At 41.4% G+C, this 18,354-nt stretch overlaps 1 protein-coding gene across 1 annotated transcript in view; it reads left to right on the forward strand.

The window, feature by feature from the left end:
* Positions 1 to 429: 429 nt before the first annotated feature.
* LOC134637766 (dapper homolog 1-like) overlaps positions 430 to 18,354 on the forward strand; it is a 29,961-nt gene continuing 12,036 nt past the window's right edge. The window contains exon 1 of the mRNA XM_063488284.1: positions 430 to 916. Coding sequence (XP_063344354.1) covers positions 644 to 916 — 273 coding nt within the window. The 5' untranslated portion in view covers positions 430 to 643. The remainder of the gene's footprint in view (positions 917 to 18,354) is intronic.

Genomic DNA, 18,354 nt, shown 5'->3' on the forward strand with positions numbered 1-18,354 from the left:
CACCGCAGTGTGGCGCTGCAGCTTGCGCTGTCACAGCAAGAAACTTTATGGCTCCATGTATGCTGTGGATATCTGTGGGGCATTTGCGTGTTCTCCGTCTGCCTGCGTGTATTTGCTCTAAATATTCGCCCTTTTCCCACAGTCCAAAGTCCTGCGAGTTTGAGCTGATGGCTGTTCACTAAGCTAGACAAAGTGCTTACAGTTTATACCAAAGGCCTGCCTCCAGATGTTTTGAGTGTGCAAGACTAGTGCGGCGTATACAACCTCATCATCGTCCTAAAATACATTGGAATACTCACAGGAATACATCGCAGTAATATAACGTGTTTATGTCTTTTCTTTATCTTGGACTGTTGTTTTTATTTGGAATGAGGCATTCACTGAGCAGTATGAGACTAAGTTGTGGTTGTGCAGGATTCTCAGCAGCATTCCTGTAGGCTCCGCCAACAGCTGTCCAAGTGAGACTGTCCGGCAGAGCGCAGGCTAGAGGAGGGGAATGGGACCGAGTGCTAAAGCAGTGAGTTCATCAGCGCGAACAGACAACGGATACCGTTCCACAACAGGTATTCGAAGAATCTGAAGAGACAGCCAGACTTTTAGGGAATTAATTCAGCTTGAATTTTTAGGAAAACTGTATTCTGTGATGTCTTTCCAAGACCTTCGAGACTCTTTTGAAACGTTCTCGCAACACATGAAAACGGGGCGCAGTCGGAATAAAGAGCGATTGCAAGCCAGCCTGGCCGGGTTATGTGAGCTTGAGCTTCTCAAACAGAGACAGGAAAGCAGGGTGCTGTACGCTCTTGGGATCAAGGACCCTTCGTCAACCGGGGGCCCGGCTTGGGGAGCTCTATGCTCGGAACTTTGTGCTATGGACGCACCGAAAGGGAAGGAAAGCTCTGGTCTCATTCTCCACCATGTAAGTTCTATTTGTCCTAGCTTATTAGCTAAATTAATATTAAAGTTAGTATAGCCGATGTGAAAGCCAGCTAGTTTAAATTTCAGTTGATCCGTTTTCCAAAAGTTCCATATGAAGACAGCTGATCCCATACGTAAGGGTGGGTGGGGGTGTTGTAGAGGTGTGTAGTGCTAATACCCATGGCTCGTTTCTTAGCATTTACTTGCGCTGACTTGTAGGGATTAATTGGCTTTGAAATAGCTTCTTGCTTTTACATTACGATGGTAACTATAACGACCAAGAACTGTCAGTATGCGAAAAATGTCGGTGGCTGCTCTTTGTGTGGGGTTAGTGCATGAAAACGTGGAGAGCCAGGCATTACCATTTTTGGTCAGTTTGGGGGAGCTTCATTACATTATCCATTTTATGCTGAACACAGTGGCTTATCCAGAGATCTGTCTGTTGAGTTTGAATCATTTCTCACATGAAGACTGAGGTCATTATTTTGGCATTACACCAAACCATCTTTGACTCTTTAAAATGAATTCCAAGAATCATCAGCAGATAAGAAGTTGTTCTGTGGCCTCGGGATGCAGTTCGGATTCTCATTCAAATACCAACGATGTTTCATTTATATATTTATATCATTCTAAATGATAGATTATGCTATATATTGCAGCACAATGTAGCATTGGATAATCATTTACAGTTTTGGAATTTAATGCACTATTATTATCTCCAAGGATGCTGCACTTTGTCTTGGTTTTCACTTCCAGAAATAAAGATGCAATTAAAAAAATGTAACCATGTCAACAACAGTTTGTAGTTTGAAGTATAAGACACAGTTTTTCACATTATAAAGAGCCATATTCATTCTGTGCAAATTTGAAACTCTTACTGAAACGAGGTAACATCTGAAAGACAAGTAGCTGCCATTTCTATCGATAAATCTAGTGTGCGCTTAAAACATGAGTGAGACAAATGTCCTCCTGTAAAAGGATGCAGCAGATGAGCTGCTGACTGTGACAGTGAACAGTGTAAGACATGCTACATCGTGAATGGTGGAGTTTTCCGACTCGGGATAAATAGTTTAAATGTTACAACTATGCCATATAATTCTTTTTATATGACTTTGCACAACACTAGGAACACTAGGAATACGGGAATTGATTGTAAAGAAACAAATAGTTCCATCTTGTGACTTTCTCTCTATCTAGGGAATTTAGAAAATGTCCAAGCTACTCTTAAGGTTGCACACAACACTCTTCCCTAACCCCAAGAGAAGATATTGTGACTTGAACATTTGCCTCTTTGTTTTTCTTTGTGTTTTTTATGTAGATCATCGGTTAATTCCTAAACAATGACACCTAATGCAGTGGCACTATGGCTTCATATCGGTTTCATATTACATATAATTTGGACTGGTTGGGACTTATAGAGGTTAATGCTGAAATTAGTCATTCACCCCTTGCTCCCTTGGGAATGTGTATTTGTTTATGTGTGTGGCAGTACTGGAAAAAAGGGACAAAAAGGCCTTATGTCTGCAATGTGGGAACAAAGACAACTAGACTGAGAAAAAAATGATGTGTATGCATGAAGAGAGGGTATATGTGTTTATTAGTGAGGAGGAGTTGCTGACAGCCATGTGACAGCTGACAGCAGGTGGGGAAACAGAGCAACCTTCACAGTGGCCTCCAGCGTGTAAAGAGATTAATGAGAGGGCATGAGGCACTGTGAATGCATAATGTGTAGTGTGTCTGTGTGAATGCACTCTGGATTATCTAACAACTATGTTAATCATATCAGAGTCGTGTCTAGGAACAAGAAGAAGTGCATTAAATTTCCAAGGATAACAACCTCAGAAAGTGACTTACATTCAAAAAGTGTGGCCTTTGTGGGAATGTCTACATATAAGTGTTTATAGTTTGTACATTTGTGCTGTCATTTTAACACACTATCTCCAGTCCAGGCTTTTTTCATCTGTGTATCATCAAGCCAAATGTAAACATTCTCAATTTTAATATATGTGCTTTGTCTACATTTCACACCAAATAGTGTTGCTCAAACACAGCAGCAAGTCTCTGCTGGTGTGGTTGGAATGGAGGGGTGGGGGTGCATTGATCTGACTAATCACTTATGTGAAGTTTCAAAATCAAAAAGTAATAGCTGTGCAGTTTCTGCAGTGTAATCACACTACAAGCTAGCTGCTTGAAACACAAGTCCTGTAAGTCACGATTCCCACCAGCATAGAGCGATATTTATTTATTACCCAGGGTCAACATACAATTTACACTGTAGGGCTGCGAATTACCTGGGACTGCTGCGTTTGACATTAATTGTGTCATTGAGCAGAGTTTACCCTGAAGAATGTAGATAGTGCTAACTTGTAGTGGTTGCAGATCCTAAGGTACCAGTTATATTTTAAGTCTAATAAATATAAGTTGTCACTTCCAACTAGTCATCCCCACATAGGATTTATTTTATTAAAACCCTATAACCAGTTATGTATACAAGTCTGTGCCCACAATTCACAATTAACAGCAAGAAAACATGACATACTGACCTAAAATCAACAAACAAAAATAAATAAAACTGTTTTTTTATTTTATAAAACACCCACACTGCAACCACAGAAATGACTATACAAATATTTTGGTAGCAAATGCCCTGTTTGAACGATGAAGTCTATGCATTTAGGATAAATTTGGTCAAATAAGATCCTTCAAATTTACTCGAGTGATACCTATCTTGAGAGAAGGCCTGTATAAAGTGGTTTGCTTGTAGACTAAAAACTTGCCTCACCTTCACAACAACCCTCACCTCAAGGTACTATATACACATATATAAACCCGAACAATCAGTTGAACCCCTAGAAGCAAGCACTTGGTGACAGTTGGAAGAAAAATCCTCCTTTTTACAACAAGAAACCTCTTTGTGTGCAATTCTGTTTACATTATACATGCTTCCCCTAGGCAGCATCATTAGAAGACATAGCATACATTTACACTGCTATGCAGATGACACCCAGCTCTATCTATCCATGAAGCCAGATAACACACACCAATTAGTTAAACTGCAGGAATGTCTTAAAGACATAAAGACCTGGATGGCCGCTAACTTTCTGCTTCTTAATTCAGATCAAACTGAGGTTATTGTACTCGGCCCTGAAAATCTTAGAAATATGGTATCTAACCAGATTCTTACTCTGGATGGCATTACCTTGGCCTCCAGTAACACTGTGAGGAACCTTGGAGTCATTTTTGACCAGGACATGTCCTTCAATGCACATATTAAACAAATATGTAAGACTGCTTTCTTCCATTTGCGCAACATCTCTAAAGTTAGAAATATCCTGTCTCAGAGTGACGCTGAAAAACTAGTTCATGCATTCATTACTTCCAGGCTGGACTACTGTAATTCATTATTATCAGGAAGTCCTAAAAACTCCATGAAAAGCCTTCAGTTAATCCAAAATGCTGCAGCAAGAGTCCTGACAGAGACTAGAAAGAGAGAGCAGATTTCTCCTGTATTGGCTTCCCTTCATTGGCTCCCTGTTAAATCCAGAATTCAAAATCCTGCTCCTCACATACAAGGTCTTAAATAATCAGGCCCCATCTTATCTTAATGACCTTGTAGTACCATATCACCCTATTAGAGCACTTCGCTCTCGCACTGCAGGCTTACTTGTTGTTCCTAGAGTATTTCAAAGTAAAATGGGAGCTGCCTACCAACGGGTTGAGGATCAAAGCTAAAAACTTAGAGTTGATCATACAGACAATCGGTCTTAAAGGTGCACCCTGTTTATGCATCTTTGGTAAACCATACAGACGTGGTGTAGATTCGCCTGGGTACAGCCTGTGATATGAGGTCCGGTCAATAGCATTGTGTTGTTTTAACTGCTTCAGACAATCTATCACCCTCTTCCTGTAACCACTTCCTGGGTCTCGTTTCAGGAGGTCATAAGTATTTTCGTCAAAAACAGTGACAACATTTTTTCACAATAGTCTTTCTGGTTTAGCAAAACTGTGCACCTACCCCTGTCTGCTGTCTTGATAATGTTGTTATTACTAAGGGATGTGAGTGCCTACCTCTCCTCCGTGCTGATGTTGGATGCTGGGGGCTTTGCATTGCTTAGACAGGCCGAAACTTTCGTATGCAGTTGCTCTGCTTCTGCAATGTTCTTGTTTCGAATTGTTGTTTCTGTGGCTGTGATCAGTTCCACTAGTGGGATTTGTCTCGACATCACCGCAAAGTTCAACCCTTTTGCAGGGATGTTTTTTTCTGCTTGGGTGAGTCTGTCAGACAAATTTTTCACCCACTCGTCCACATCCTCGGTGCGGTATCCTTCTCTCTTCTGGTCTGTGAGGACACTGTATTTTGCTGTGGTTTCCGATGCACAACAAGTAAGTCAGATTTCCTTTCTTACCTGGTCTTAGACTTTTCATGCTGTGATAAGACAAGACAAGCATTCTCAGTGAATTCAAAAAACTTTTGAAGAGTATTCTCATCTAGAAGTATTGTAAGTCTCTGTCAGATCCGCTCCTCTTTAGATTTTAGCACATCAATGGTAAAATTTGTTTGTCTCCCCTGTTCGTTAAGCAGCTGGTTCTGTCCCTTCTGGAGGATTTTAGTTGCCCAGAAGCCTTTAACTGAAGAGCTAATTATCAGACTTTTAGGAGTAATCCTGTTTTGTCTGCATCTGAGGCTGAATCTCAGGTGGTTCCTGTAATCAGCCATCTTACGTCCTGTTTTAATACCATCATCCTAGACATCCTTATAGCCAAGCTGATAAACTTAGACAGAGCCAGGGCAATTATAAAAGACCGCCTACATCCGAACCACCAAATCTTCAACATCCTCTGGAAAAAGGTTCAGATCCATCAGGTGCAAAACCAACAGACTAAAGAACAGCTTCTACCCATGGGCTGTCAGAACAATAAATGCAAATTAAGAGTGTTTACAATCATTCTGTTGCTGCTTCTTGCTATTTATTATGTTGCTTTTTTGTGTTTCTGTTCTTCCTGTGCAATATTACGGCAGATGTGCAATTTCCATCCCTTAACAGCCAAAGCCCTTCTACCCTTCTTTATTATTTATTATATTTTATTACGATGCCCTTGTACACACCCCCACAATGCTTCCTGTAACCAAAACATATATAGTGTACATAGTGTTCTTATATTGTTTTGTTTATATTGCCCATTGAGTTTACTCATACTCACGTACTAGCTTTAGGCAGCTCTAGGTTAAAATGTCTTGATGCATGGTCAATCATCCAGGTAAGGAAATCCCCAAAAGTTGATTCTGTTCATCTGAATGTAGTGTTTTCCGTGGGAGAAACATTTCGTCACTCATCACTCGTCACTGACTTCTTCACTGGTGAACAATGGGCTATGAGCCCACAGCCCATTGTTCACCAGTGGTGCTAGTTTCAGTCATTATGCAAATATACTCAGTCAGCAGTCACCTGCACAGCAAAATCTCCATTGTCAAAGTGTTCATTTAACACTCAACAGTGTTATATTTAACACTCAGAGGAGTGCACTCATATAGACACTCTCTAGTGTCAGTTTAACACTGGAAATTTTGCTGTGTGCAGTCAGCTGAGACTGAAAAAGTCATTTGGATGAGTGAAGAAACGTTTCTCCCACTAAAACCCTACATTCAGATGAGCAGTATCAACTTTTTGGTATTCCCTTACCTGGATGATTGACCATGCATCAAGACATAAAAACACACTAAGTTGGAAAGAAAACTGCAAACTTGATACAATTATTTCTCTAAAGTATGATTTCATTGGTTGCGTGATTAATGTATCCAACTGAAGTCAACTAGAATATAAAGAGAGATCATTTTCTGGGATGTTGTTACATTTCAGTCCCTGTAGAGTCCCTCTGATGGTCAGTACTACACTGCTCAATATTACTGATGCATGTATGTTTATACACACATGACTGTATGTTGGACTATGCAAAGACAAGGGAGTGTGTGGGAGACTTTTAGCACACACACACACACACACACACACACACACACACACACACACACACACACACACACACACACACACACACACAGAGAAGACATAAGCAACCATTGAGTCAGTGTGGTCTCACATGAGTAGCTGCTTGGCCCCCACACAGCTCCTTTTATATAATACACTCCAGACATAAGGTCAGTTTAATTTTTTTCATGTGTACACATACACATGCACACATAAATCCTTTATATAGTACAATATTAAAACACTGCTCAAAAAATAAATAAAAGCAACACTTTTATATCAGACTATAGCTTTAAGCCAATTAAACCTTTAGGATACGGTCATATTCACAAGTGTGAAATACTGTAAGTCAAGGCAAGTTTATTTATATAGCACAATTCAACAACAAGGTGATTCAAAGTGCTTTACAGAGCCATTAAAAACAAAAACAAATAAAAAGCATGATTTAAAATTGATTAAAAAAACAGTAGATAAAATCAGAACAGTAGATAAAATCAGTAGTTAAAATTTAAGTTTTGAAATTTAAGCTTAAAGGATTAGGATAACCTTGTGTTTCATAAGCAAGAAAGGTGCTCAACATCTTTAAAATAAAGTAATTTCCATGGCTTTCCAAGTGATACTTCACAAGTATTCTTCATGACTAGCTCAACTAGAACTGAACTATTGCCACACATAGCAAAGTCTACAGTTTGCACTTCACATCATATTATTTAGCTGAATACTTCTGAAGGGAAAAGGAGATGTTAAAAAATGAGTTCTCCTGTTAGGGAATGCATTCCTTCTGTGGATCATAACGTTTGCTTTGTATGAGAACTTGCTGACCTGTACTGAAAAAACAAATTGTTGGATTAAAATTAAAACAATATGAACACTATGTAAAAAACCAAAAATGTAATTTACAGCTTTACTGTAGCTGTGTGAGCAACTACAGTAAGTATAATATGAATAAACAACAACCTATAGAGCCTTTGCAGTGATACTCCATAGCACATTACTTTCTTAGCTCTAAAAATACATACAACCTGTTGGTGCAGCAAGAAAGAATTAAAGTGACTGTATACATGTTTGTGTGAAACAGCTAATACATATCACTTCAGACACAAAAAATATGAACAAATATAAATTTAAACATCAAATGTTTACATAATATTCAGTTGTTGTTTTTAAAAAGGAGTGTTTTTATTTCAAAACCCCCTGTGAGTAGAAAATCTAGGAAAGATTTTACCCTGCCTGGAATAGGGTTACCGGGTCCCTGGCCGGGAACCAGGCCTGGGGAGGGTGCCCGAGGGCCAGCGCCTGGTGGCCTGGCAGTTTGTGTTCGTTGGCGGCCAGGGGAGGAGAAGGCTGTATGTTTTGGACACTAGGCTGAAGAGAGGGCTGAGCCGTCAACTGATCACTACCTAGTGGTGAGATGGATCAGGTGGCAGCTGTGGGTACCGGCAGGCCAAGCAGAACGCAGCTTGGGCAGAGGCTGAAGCAAAAATTCAGCTGTTAGAGGAGTTCAGGGAGGCCATGGAAAAAGACTTTGGGAGTGCATTGAAGCGATTCTGGCATACTGTCACGTGACTCAGGTGGGGAAAGCGGCACTCTACTGTGTGTAGTGTGGGTGGAGTGCATCAGCGGAGATGAGGTCATTGAGGCAGTTAAGCAAAACCCTTGGCTGCAGGACCCCAGGGGTGGATGAAGTTCGCTCTGACTTCCTGAAATCTCTGGATGTTGTAGGGCCTGTCTTGATTGATAGGCCTGTACAATGTTGCTTGGAGATCAGGGGCAATATCTGTGGACTGGCACACTAGGGTGGTGGTTGCCATCTTCAAGAAGGTGGAGGAGTTTAAGTATCGCAGGGTCTTGTTCACGAGTGAGGGGAGAAGGGAGCGGGAGATCAACAGATGGATTGGTGTTGCAGTTGCAATGATGTGGACCCTGTACCAGTCTGTCATGGTGAAGAGAGAGCTGAGCAAAGCTCTCGATTTACCAGTCGATATATGTCCCTTCCCTCACCTATGGTTAAGACTTTTGGGTAGTGACCGAAAGAAGAGAGATTGCAGATACAAGCTGCGGAAATGAGCTTTTTCTGAAGGGTGGCTGGCCTCTCCCTTAGAGATATGATGAGTTCAGCCATCCGGGATATGCTCAAAGTAGATTGACTACTCCTCCACATTGAAAGGAGCCAGTTGGTTCGGGGATCTGACAAGGATGCCTCCTGGGTGAAGTGTTCTGGGCATGTCCCACCAGAAGGAGGCCCTGGGGCAGACCCAGGACACGCTGGAGAGATTATATCTCTCAGCTGGCTTTGGAACTCCTTGGTTTTTCCCCTGGACAAGCTGGAGGAGGTTCCAGGGCAGAGGGAGGTCTGGGCTTGTCTCCTTAGGCTGCTGCCCCTGCAACCTGGTCACAAATAAGCAGAAGAAGATGGATGGATGTCTACAATATCTAAGGCAGCTCATCAAAAATGTCTACAAGTAAATTAAAATAATTTAATGAAAATAATGAAGTCTTTTAAGTTATACTTAAAAAATACTAAGGTCCTGTTTAGATCAGTTGACTATAAATCAGTCATACCAGTTATCTATACAGCATTAAAATGAAATGTTCTTTTTATTATGAAAGTGAGAAAAGATATGAAAAAAAGTAAAAGGTACTGTAAGCTCTTACTAGCAGAATTTTTACTGTAATTAAGTCAATGCTGTGTGGAACTTACAGAAGTAAGTGCTGCAACAAGTGAGCAGTTTCCGCTTGTGTGTGAGAAATAACATTTCCAACACATAGCCACAATCCCTGTGAAGAACATGCCAGCATGTTTCAGTCTTCATTAATCCCATGCAAACGTACACCCATTTGGAGAACCCTGACATAATACAGAACAATAATACGATTAATTCCCAGACTGCATTTTTAAAGGAATTAAGTACTTGAAACATATATTTGAAAGAAAAGTCTTTATTCCATCTGAAAGATTAGTTATAGAAAGAAGACTATCCTCATAACCTGGAAAAATAAAAGTAATCCTAATTTTAACCAATAAAGAGAAAACTCGATAGACCATATTAGTCTTGATAGAGCCTCTGTTGCATTAGATCAATCTCTCTGGGCTCCTTTGATCGGCTGCATAACCTACTGGTGGTGGGGGGTCATAGTTATGTTCCTCCTTTGTTACTGTAGTTGTAGTTGAAGCCTGCGGTCAGTGGGCTTGGTGGATCCCTGCCGTTGGTGGATTTCAGGGAACGGGAGTGCCTATGAGGGTCAGCAGGGGAGCTGGCTTCAGATAGGGGGTACTTTGCTCCCTCACCTGCTTGAGGTGCAGGGGAGGTAATCCTTCTCTGTCTCCTTCTGGCCACCTGTCCCTCACTTTTATTCCACAACTTACACACTCACATACCTTACACTCTAAAGACACATACATATAGGGCATTTGGGATGCAGCAACACCACATATGAGTGGGTGGAGACTTCTCACACCCTCGTTCTCTGTTCGCCGTCTGGGACAGGGGGCCAGGAGGAGGAGCTGCGTGCCTGGTTGGGGTCTGGGCTGGTGGGCTTCCCTGCTGCTGTGGGGCAGGGATGGTCGGCTTGTCTCCACCCCAGAGTAAAAGGGACCATCTCATGGACCTGGCAGCGGAATCCCCCTTAGTGGGTGCTGGTGCCTAGACCTGGGGGTATGGAGTATGTTAGGGAGTGTGTACTACATTCATTTCTGTGTGCCTCCATGTTGGGCAAATGAGTGAGTATTAATATATGTGTGCATGAGGGTGGGAACCCATGTTTGTGTCTGCGTGTCAGGTCAGGTCTTAAACTCCACCTCTCTCAGAACATCTCAGGGACCCTCCAGGTGTGGGGGCCTATTTCCTCTCCCCACACTCTCTGCCAGTGGCTGGTGCCCCCGCCCGCTGGTGGTTGTTGGTGTCCGGGGCTGGGTGCTCAGGTGTGTACTGGCTCACTCAGTACACATATACATATCATGTATTATTAGTACTGTATGCTGCTCAGTAACATTTAATATCTATTATTTACTGTTACTTTTGCATAAGTTGGTTGTTGCTGTGGCTTCCCTACTGTGTTGTTTTTTGCCTGTTTTTCTCAGCATGTCTTGAAGCACATTTTCATTCTTTTCTCTCTCTAACCCTCTTCTCCTCTGTTCTTCTCTCCCTCTCCTTCTGTTAACTTTCTATCCAACTTCTCTTTCCTTGTTCTTCCGCTTTCCTCTACCCAGTCCTGTCTGTTCTAATTAGATAGTAACTAAAAAAAAAAAAAAATCCTAATAAAAATCTAATAAACTATGACTATCAGGTGGCGGGTTAGCCTTCTTAGACTGTGAGATTTCCATCAGTAATGGGGGACATCTAAAAGCTGACGTGTACCGTAAACCTACACATACGGATCAGTATCTAAGGTTTGACTCTCATCATCCACTGGAGCACAAACTGGGTGTCATCAGGACGCTACAACACAGAGCGAACACCATCCCCACTGACACAACAGCCAGGGAGGCAGAAGAACAGCACATCAAGAAGTCCCTGAGTAAATGTGGTTATCCCAGCTGGACTTTTGTCAAAGCTGGGAAGGCACCTAAAGAAAGCTCCAGCCGATCCAGGAGAGAAGGACAACCGCTGCCCAAGAGAAAACCTGTAGTGATCCCATATGTGTCAGGAGTATCGGAGCAGTTGAGAAGCATTTTTCTGTCTCTGTGGCTTTTAAAACCCAAAACACGCTGCACCAAAAACTGGTCCACCCCAAGGATCGGGTCCCCCGACACAAACAGAGTAACATAGTGTACGCTGTTAAGTGCAGGAGGATTGCCAGGATTTATACATCGGGGAAACCAAACAACCTCTGGCTAAGAGGATGGCACAACACAGAAGAGCTACCTCGTCAGGCCAGGACTCTGCAGTCTATTTACACCTACAGGCCAGTGGACACTCTTTCAATGATGAGGATGTACACATCCTGGACAGGGTGGAACGCTGGTTTGAGGGCGGAGTCAAGGAGGCCATTTACGTGAAAAGGGAAAGACCATCTCTGAATCGAGAATCAACTCTCTGTGAATGGGACTCATGGCCATTGATCAGTGGTTGTTGATCAATGTCCATGAGAATTTGCATAATTATGAGGAACTGACCTCCCAGCCCATTGTTCCTTCAGTGGGCTGGTTTCAGTCATTATGCAAATGTACTGTTTATAAGATTGGGGAAACCTGCAGTCAGCTGAGACTGAAGAAGTCACATGGACGAAACGTTTCTCCCACAAAATGCTACGTCCAGATGAACAGAATCAACTTTTGGAGATATCAGGTGTATCAGTATAGCAACCAGTATGGCATTTTTCTGGCCCTTCAGACAATAATTCTGATTGTTACATACAACGTTATCATGACACTTGTTACAGCCCTAGCAGGGCCTCCTCCTGAAATTGCCTTTGTGGGCGTGTCCTACCGTCTCTCCTGCCTTAGGTGACACCTTTTTCTTTTGTACAGCTGTCTCCCATCAGCAATTAAAGGTATTTAAGGCCAGAGTAAGGTGAGCTCTGGTGCCAGAGAGCCATGTTGGTGTCGGTGCAGCTAGTGAGCTGTGTTCGGTGATTGTTTACTCCTGCTCTTCAGAGAGGAGTGTTTGGTGACTGAACTCTTTTTTTTTTTTACTTATTTTTCAGTTTACTGACCGATGCCTGAGTTTTGTTTGTTTTTTTTAAATGGTGATAGCAGCTTGTCTGTCTCTTTTAGCTGAGTTATTAATAGAAACTTTAATAAAACTCTTTAATTTAACCCTTTTGCCTCCCTGCCTCCTTTTTCCGACGCGGACACTTTTTGTTACTTTCCCCCATCACCTGGACCCTTTTAGGGGAACGTAACACACTTATGACACAAAGTAACTGCAAATATATTTGCCATCAACTATTTACTTTTACTCATGGTCACAAGGGCGTGTCCACATCTGTTCCTTCTGTGTCTGAATTAGTAGAATTAATTCACATCCTAATATTTTATAATTTTTTATTATACATCCTTTTATGTTTTTGTGTCTTACATGTATCACTATGCATTTTTCTTTTATGAAATTTTAATTGCCAATTTCAGAATACCTTTCCACCTTGCAGACTGCCAGCTCTTTCATTTAATGAACCTGGGCTTGCTTTCATACCATGTAATTGGGACGAGACATGTTGCTAGTGAAAGTCTTCACAGTGAGCTCTAGGGTTAGAATTAGTAAGTTGAAAACACAAGATCATGACCTCTGAGTTTTCACTAAAATTTGATGATGAAAGTCATAACTATGAGGAAAAGCAGCTGTTCGTAGTACTCATGTATGTGCATGTGCATACAACCTCATGCAAACGCACCATAAACACATGCAACATAATCAAGTAACAGAGCCACATGGAGCGTAGCCATATTTTGCACATGCAGCACAGGTTTAAACATTAATTAGCTTGAATTTGAACCTTTTAGATCACTTTAGTGAGAAATTACTAGTGCTACCCAATTTTTACACATAAGGTTTTGTCATGCTTTTTCACCCACCGTCCCTGTTGCCCTGTCTCTTTTTGACTTTAAGAATAGAGAACCCAAATTATGCAGTATGTATTTATAGAACATATTAAGTTAGACATTCTCAACTTGAATGACTGGGGACTTTGATAGACATCGTTAGCACATTCATGTCTAAAAACTAAGCATAACCAACCACTTTTAGCAGCAATAACATAAAGTAATTGTTTTCTATATGACTTTATCGCACATGTGTCAAAGTCAAGGCCCGCGGGCCACATCCGGCCCGGCGTACATTTATATCCGGCCCGCGAGATCATTTTATATCGATGTACTATTATTGTTATGCATGGCCCGGCGATGTGAGGCGCTAATAATATACAAACTACAGATCCCATAATGCAGCGCTGCCGCCTTCTTGCTGAACGCTAGGCTACCTGGGAACATTCCCGAGTCAATCTAGCCGCTCACAATGGTGGAGAGAAAAGTTGATTCTGAAAGCAGAGCCTTTCAGTGCCAGTGGGAGACTGAATATATATTTACAGACATTGCTAGTAAACCCGTATCTTATTAGTGGAGCTAATGTGGCTGTAATTAAGGAATTTAATTTAAGACAGCACTACGAGACAAAACGTCAGGATAAGCTAAAAAACCTAAATGGAGAGCAGAAACTACAGAAAGTAGAAGAGCTAAAGAAGAATCTGACATTTCAGCAGACTTTTTTCACCAGAGCAAAATCACAAAGTGAAGCTGTTGTGAAATCAAGTTTTATTGTATCAGAGGAGATAGCCAAATCAGCCCGGTACCACTCTGAAGAGCTGCATGATGAAGCTGTGCGATGTCTTGTGTCCAGACAAAACGCAGATTTTGGCAAATGTGAGCCTGAGGAGAAATACGATTGCTGATCGGGTTTGTGAGATGGCCACTGATTTAAGAACACAGTTGTGTGAAAGAAGCAAAAACTTATTGCATACTCTCTTGCTGTGGATGAAAGTATAGACATGATGAACATTGCACAGCTGGCCATCTTCATCCATCGATGCACGGGACAACGACAGGAAAAGACGTTTTTGAAAACGTATGTCAAAGTGTAACCGACATGAAACTGCCCTGGGACAAACTTGTTGGACTTACAACAGATGGAGCGCCGGTGTTTTGCGGTGAAAAAAGTGGACTAGTCAGCAGGATGCGAGTAAAGATGCAGGAGAACTGTACCGGTGAGTTAACAGCATATCACTGCATCATACACCAGGAAACACTGTGTGGTAAAGTCCTAAAAATCGAGCATGTAATGATCACCGTAACGCAAACTGTAAATTTTATCTGAGCTAAAAGTTTAAATCACCGTCGATTTCAGTCTTTTATGTGGGAAATAGATTCAGAGTTTTTATCTTATCATACAGAGGTCCGTTGGCTGAGTTGGGGAAAAATTCTCAATCGAGTTTTTGAGCTCAGCAAGGAAATCTGTCAGTTCATGGACATGGCATGTATGATGCGGTGAAGGCATTTCAAATGAAGCTGTCACAAATGCACCAGTGCAACCTGCCTCACTTTCGCTGTTGCAAAGTAATGTTGAACAAAGTCAGCGGACTTTGCTGAACTGCACCTGTGCAGATTCAGATGGAGGTGCAGTGTAATGGGACACTCAAGGCAAAGTACGACACTGAATGGCCCGCACAGTTTATTCCATTCCTGAAGCAATGCTCCGTCTACATGCGGCTCCAACCTTGTGTATGCTTTCATTGATTTTTTCTGGGGGTTTTGGCAGCATGTTCATATTTCTAACTTGCATAATTTTGACAGGGTATATTTTTATGAAGAGCAAAATATTTAAAATTAAAGTTTATTTTTTAAGTTTATTTAATCTGGAATAATATTCCTGTCTGTTTTTATTCATATTTATGTTTAAAAAACATTGTTTTAGTGTGTTCAATAAATGTTTATCTTGTTTGGCCCGCGACCTAAAGTGTGCCTTGAGTCTTGGCCCTCTGTGCAATTGAGTTTGACACCCCTGCTTTATCGGTCCCTCACATCACTGTGGAGAAATTTGGCAATTCAGCAAGATATCAATAATAAATAATTGTTAAATGCAGAGTGGTTTGTAAACACGTAGTGAGTGAAAATACAGGTCCTTCTCAAAAAATTAGCATATTGTGATAAAGTTCATTATTTCCTGTAATGTACTGATAAACATTAGACTTTCATATATTTTGGATTCATTACACACAACTGAAGTAGTTCAAGCCTTTCATTGTTTTAATATTGATGATTTTGGCATACATAACTCATGAAAACCCCAAATTCCTATCTCATAAAATTAGCATATCATGAAAAGGTTCTCTAAACGAACTATTAACCTAACCATCTGAATCAACAAATTAACTCTAAACACCTGCAAAAGATTCCTGAGGCTTTTAAAAACTCCCAGCCTGGTTCATTACTCAAAACTGCAATCATGGGTAAGACTGCAGACCTGACTGCTGTCCAGAGGGCCATCATTGACACCCTCAAGCAAGAGGGTAAGACAGAAAGAAATTTCTGAACGAATAGGCTGTTCCCAGAGTGCTGTATCAAGGCACCTCAGTGGGAAGTCTGTGGGAAGGAAAAAGTGTGGCAGAAAACGCTGCACAACGAGAAGAGGTGACCGGACCCTGAGGAAGATTGTGGAGAAGAACCGATTCCAGACCTTGGGGGACCTGCGGAAGAAGTGGACTGAGTCTGGAGTAGAAACATCCAGAGCCACCGTGTACAGGCGTGTGCAGGAAATGGGCTACAGGTGCCGCATTCCCCAGGTCAAGCCACTTTTGAACCAGAAACAGCAGCAGAAGCGCCTGACCTGGGCTACAGAGAAGCAGCACTGGACTGTTGCTCAGTGGTCCAAAGTACTTTTTTCGGATGAAAGCAACTTTTGCATGTCATTCAGAAATCAAGGTGCCAGAGTTTGGAGGAAGACTGGGGAGAGGGAAATGCCAAAATGCCTGAAGTCCAGTGTCAAGTACCCACAGTCAGTGATGGTCTGGGGTGCCATGTCAGCTGCTGGTGTTGGTCCACTGTGTTTTATCAAGGGCAGGGTCAATGCAGCTAGCTATCAGGAGATTTTGGAGCACTTCATGCTTCCATCTGCTGAAAAGCTTTATGGAGATGAAGATTTCATTTTTCAGCACGACCTGGCACCTGCTCACAGTGCCAAAACCACTGGTAAATGGTTTACTGACCATGGTATTACTGTGCTCAATTGGCCTGGCAACTCTCCTGACCTGAACCCCATAGAGAATCTGTGGGATATTGTGAAGAGAATGTTGAGAGACGCAAGTCCCAACACTCTGGATGAGCTTAAGGCCGCTATCGAAGCATCCTGGGCCTCCATAACACCTCAGCAGTGCCACAGGCTGATTGCCTCCATGCCACGCCGCATTGAAGCAGTCATTTCTGCAAAAGGATTCCCGACCAAGTATTGAGTGCATAACTGAACATAATTATTTGAAGGTTTACTTTTTTTTGTATTAAAAACACTTTTCTTTTATTGGTCGGATGAAATATGCTAATTTTTTGAGATAGGAATTTGGGGTTTTCATGAGTTATGTATGCCAAAATCATCAATATTAAAACAATGAAAGGCATGAACTACTTCGGTTGTGTGTAATGAATCTAAAATATATGAAAGTCTAATGTTTATCAGTACATTACAGGAAATAATGAACTTTATCACAATATGCTAATTTTTTGAGAAGGACCTGTAGATGAGTGAAGAAGTTTTAAGCCTACAGGTAGAGAGTGTTTCTGTCTCTGAACCTGAACTGGGAGCAGAAGTCTCTGCCTCTCATTCTACTTTTCAATACCCTAGCAACAGCAAGTAAGCCTGCAGTGTGAGAGTGAAGTGCTCTAATGGGGTGATACGGTCCCAGTTTACTAAGATAAGGTCTTTAAGATAAGCTGGGGCTTGATCATTCAAGACTTGTAAATGATGAGCAGGATTTTAAATTTGATTCTGGATTTAAGAGAAAAGCCGGTATAGGAGAAATCTGCTCTCTCTTTCTAGTCCCTGATAGTATTCTTGGTGCAGCATTTTGGATCAGCTGAAGGACCTTCTGTCTGCCTTCTGATGAGACTGCCTAAGGGAAGCATGTATAATGTAAACAGAATTGGTCCTAGCACTGAACCCTGTTGAACTCCATAATTAACCTCAGCATGTGAAGAGGACTCTCCATTTACACAAACAAACTGGTGTCTGTTAGATAGATCTGTTAGATACCTACAGCATGCTCCAATCTCTGTAATTAAATATTATGGTCAGCAGTTAAGTGGCTGAGAAAGTTCCTTCCCCCCTTCTTTTAGCTTGAGTCTTTGTGACTGGACAAAAGATCTCAGTGACTTTTAAGGAATATAAGGAGTTAAGAGATCAGCAAGATCTGCTGAAGTAAACAAATTAAGGGATTTAAAAACATATAATAAAATCTTAAAATCAGTCCAAAACCATTCAGAGAGACCAGTAAACGGTGAGCAGTGGCATTTTAGAGCATTTGAAGGTGTGAAAGAGAAGTGTCATGTCTTCAGTTTTGTTCCTGTTAATGTTTAACAGAATTTAAGGTCATCCAGTCTTCAATGTGACTGAGACATTTTCACAATAGTTTTAGTGAAGTGTCATTATTTTCTTTCAGGGGCAGGTAGATTTGGGAATCATCAGCATAATAGTGGAAATAGATGCTCAAGTGCAAGTTACCAAGGCAAGAATTGAGAATCCTGTGATCACCTGTGTCAAACAAAACCAAAAGAATTAAAATAAATGAGTCCCCAGAGTAAGTAGCTAAAGCGACTATTAAAAACTAATCTAAGAACAGATTCTGTGCTGTGAAAATCCTTAAAACAAACTTGCAATACCTCAATAATCACACAAATGTCTGGTAAGAACAGGAGCTGACAAAGAACCACTTTATTTGAAATAAAAGGGAGATTAAAGATTGGGTGAAAATTTGA

This window comes from Pelmatolapia mariae, linkage group LG10_11 (assembly GCF_036321145.2).
Source record: "Pelmatolapia mariae isolate MD_Pm_ZW linkage group LG10_11, Pm_UMD_F_2, whole genome shotgun sequence".
Taxonomy (NCBI): domain Eukaryota; kingdom Metazoa; phylum Chordata; class Actinopteri; order Cichliformes; family Cichlidae; genus Pelmatolapia; species Pelmatolapia mariae.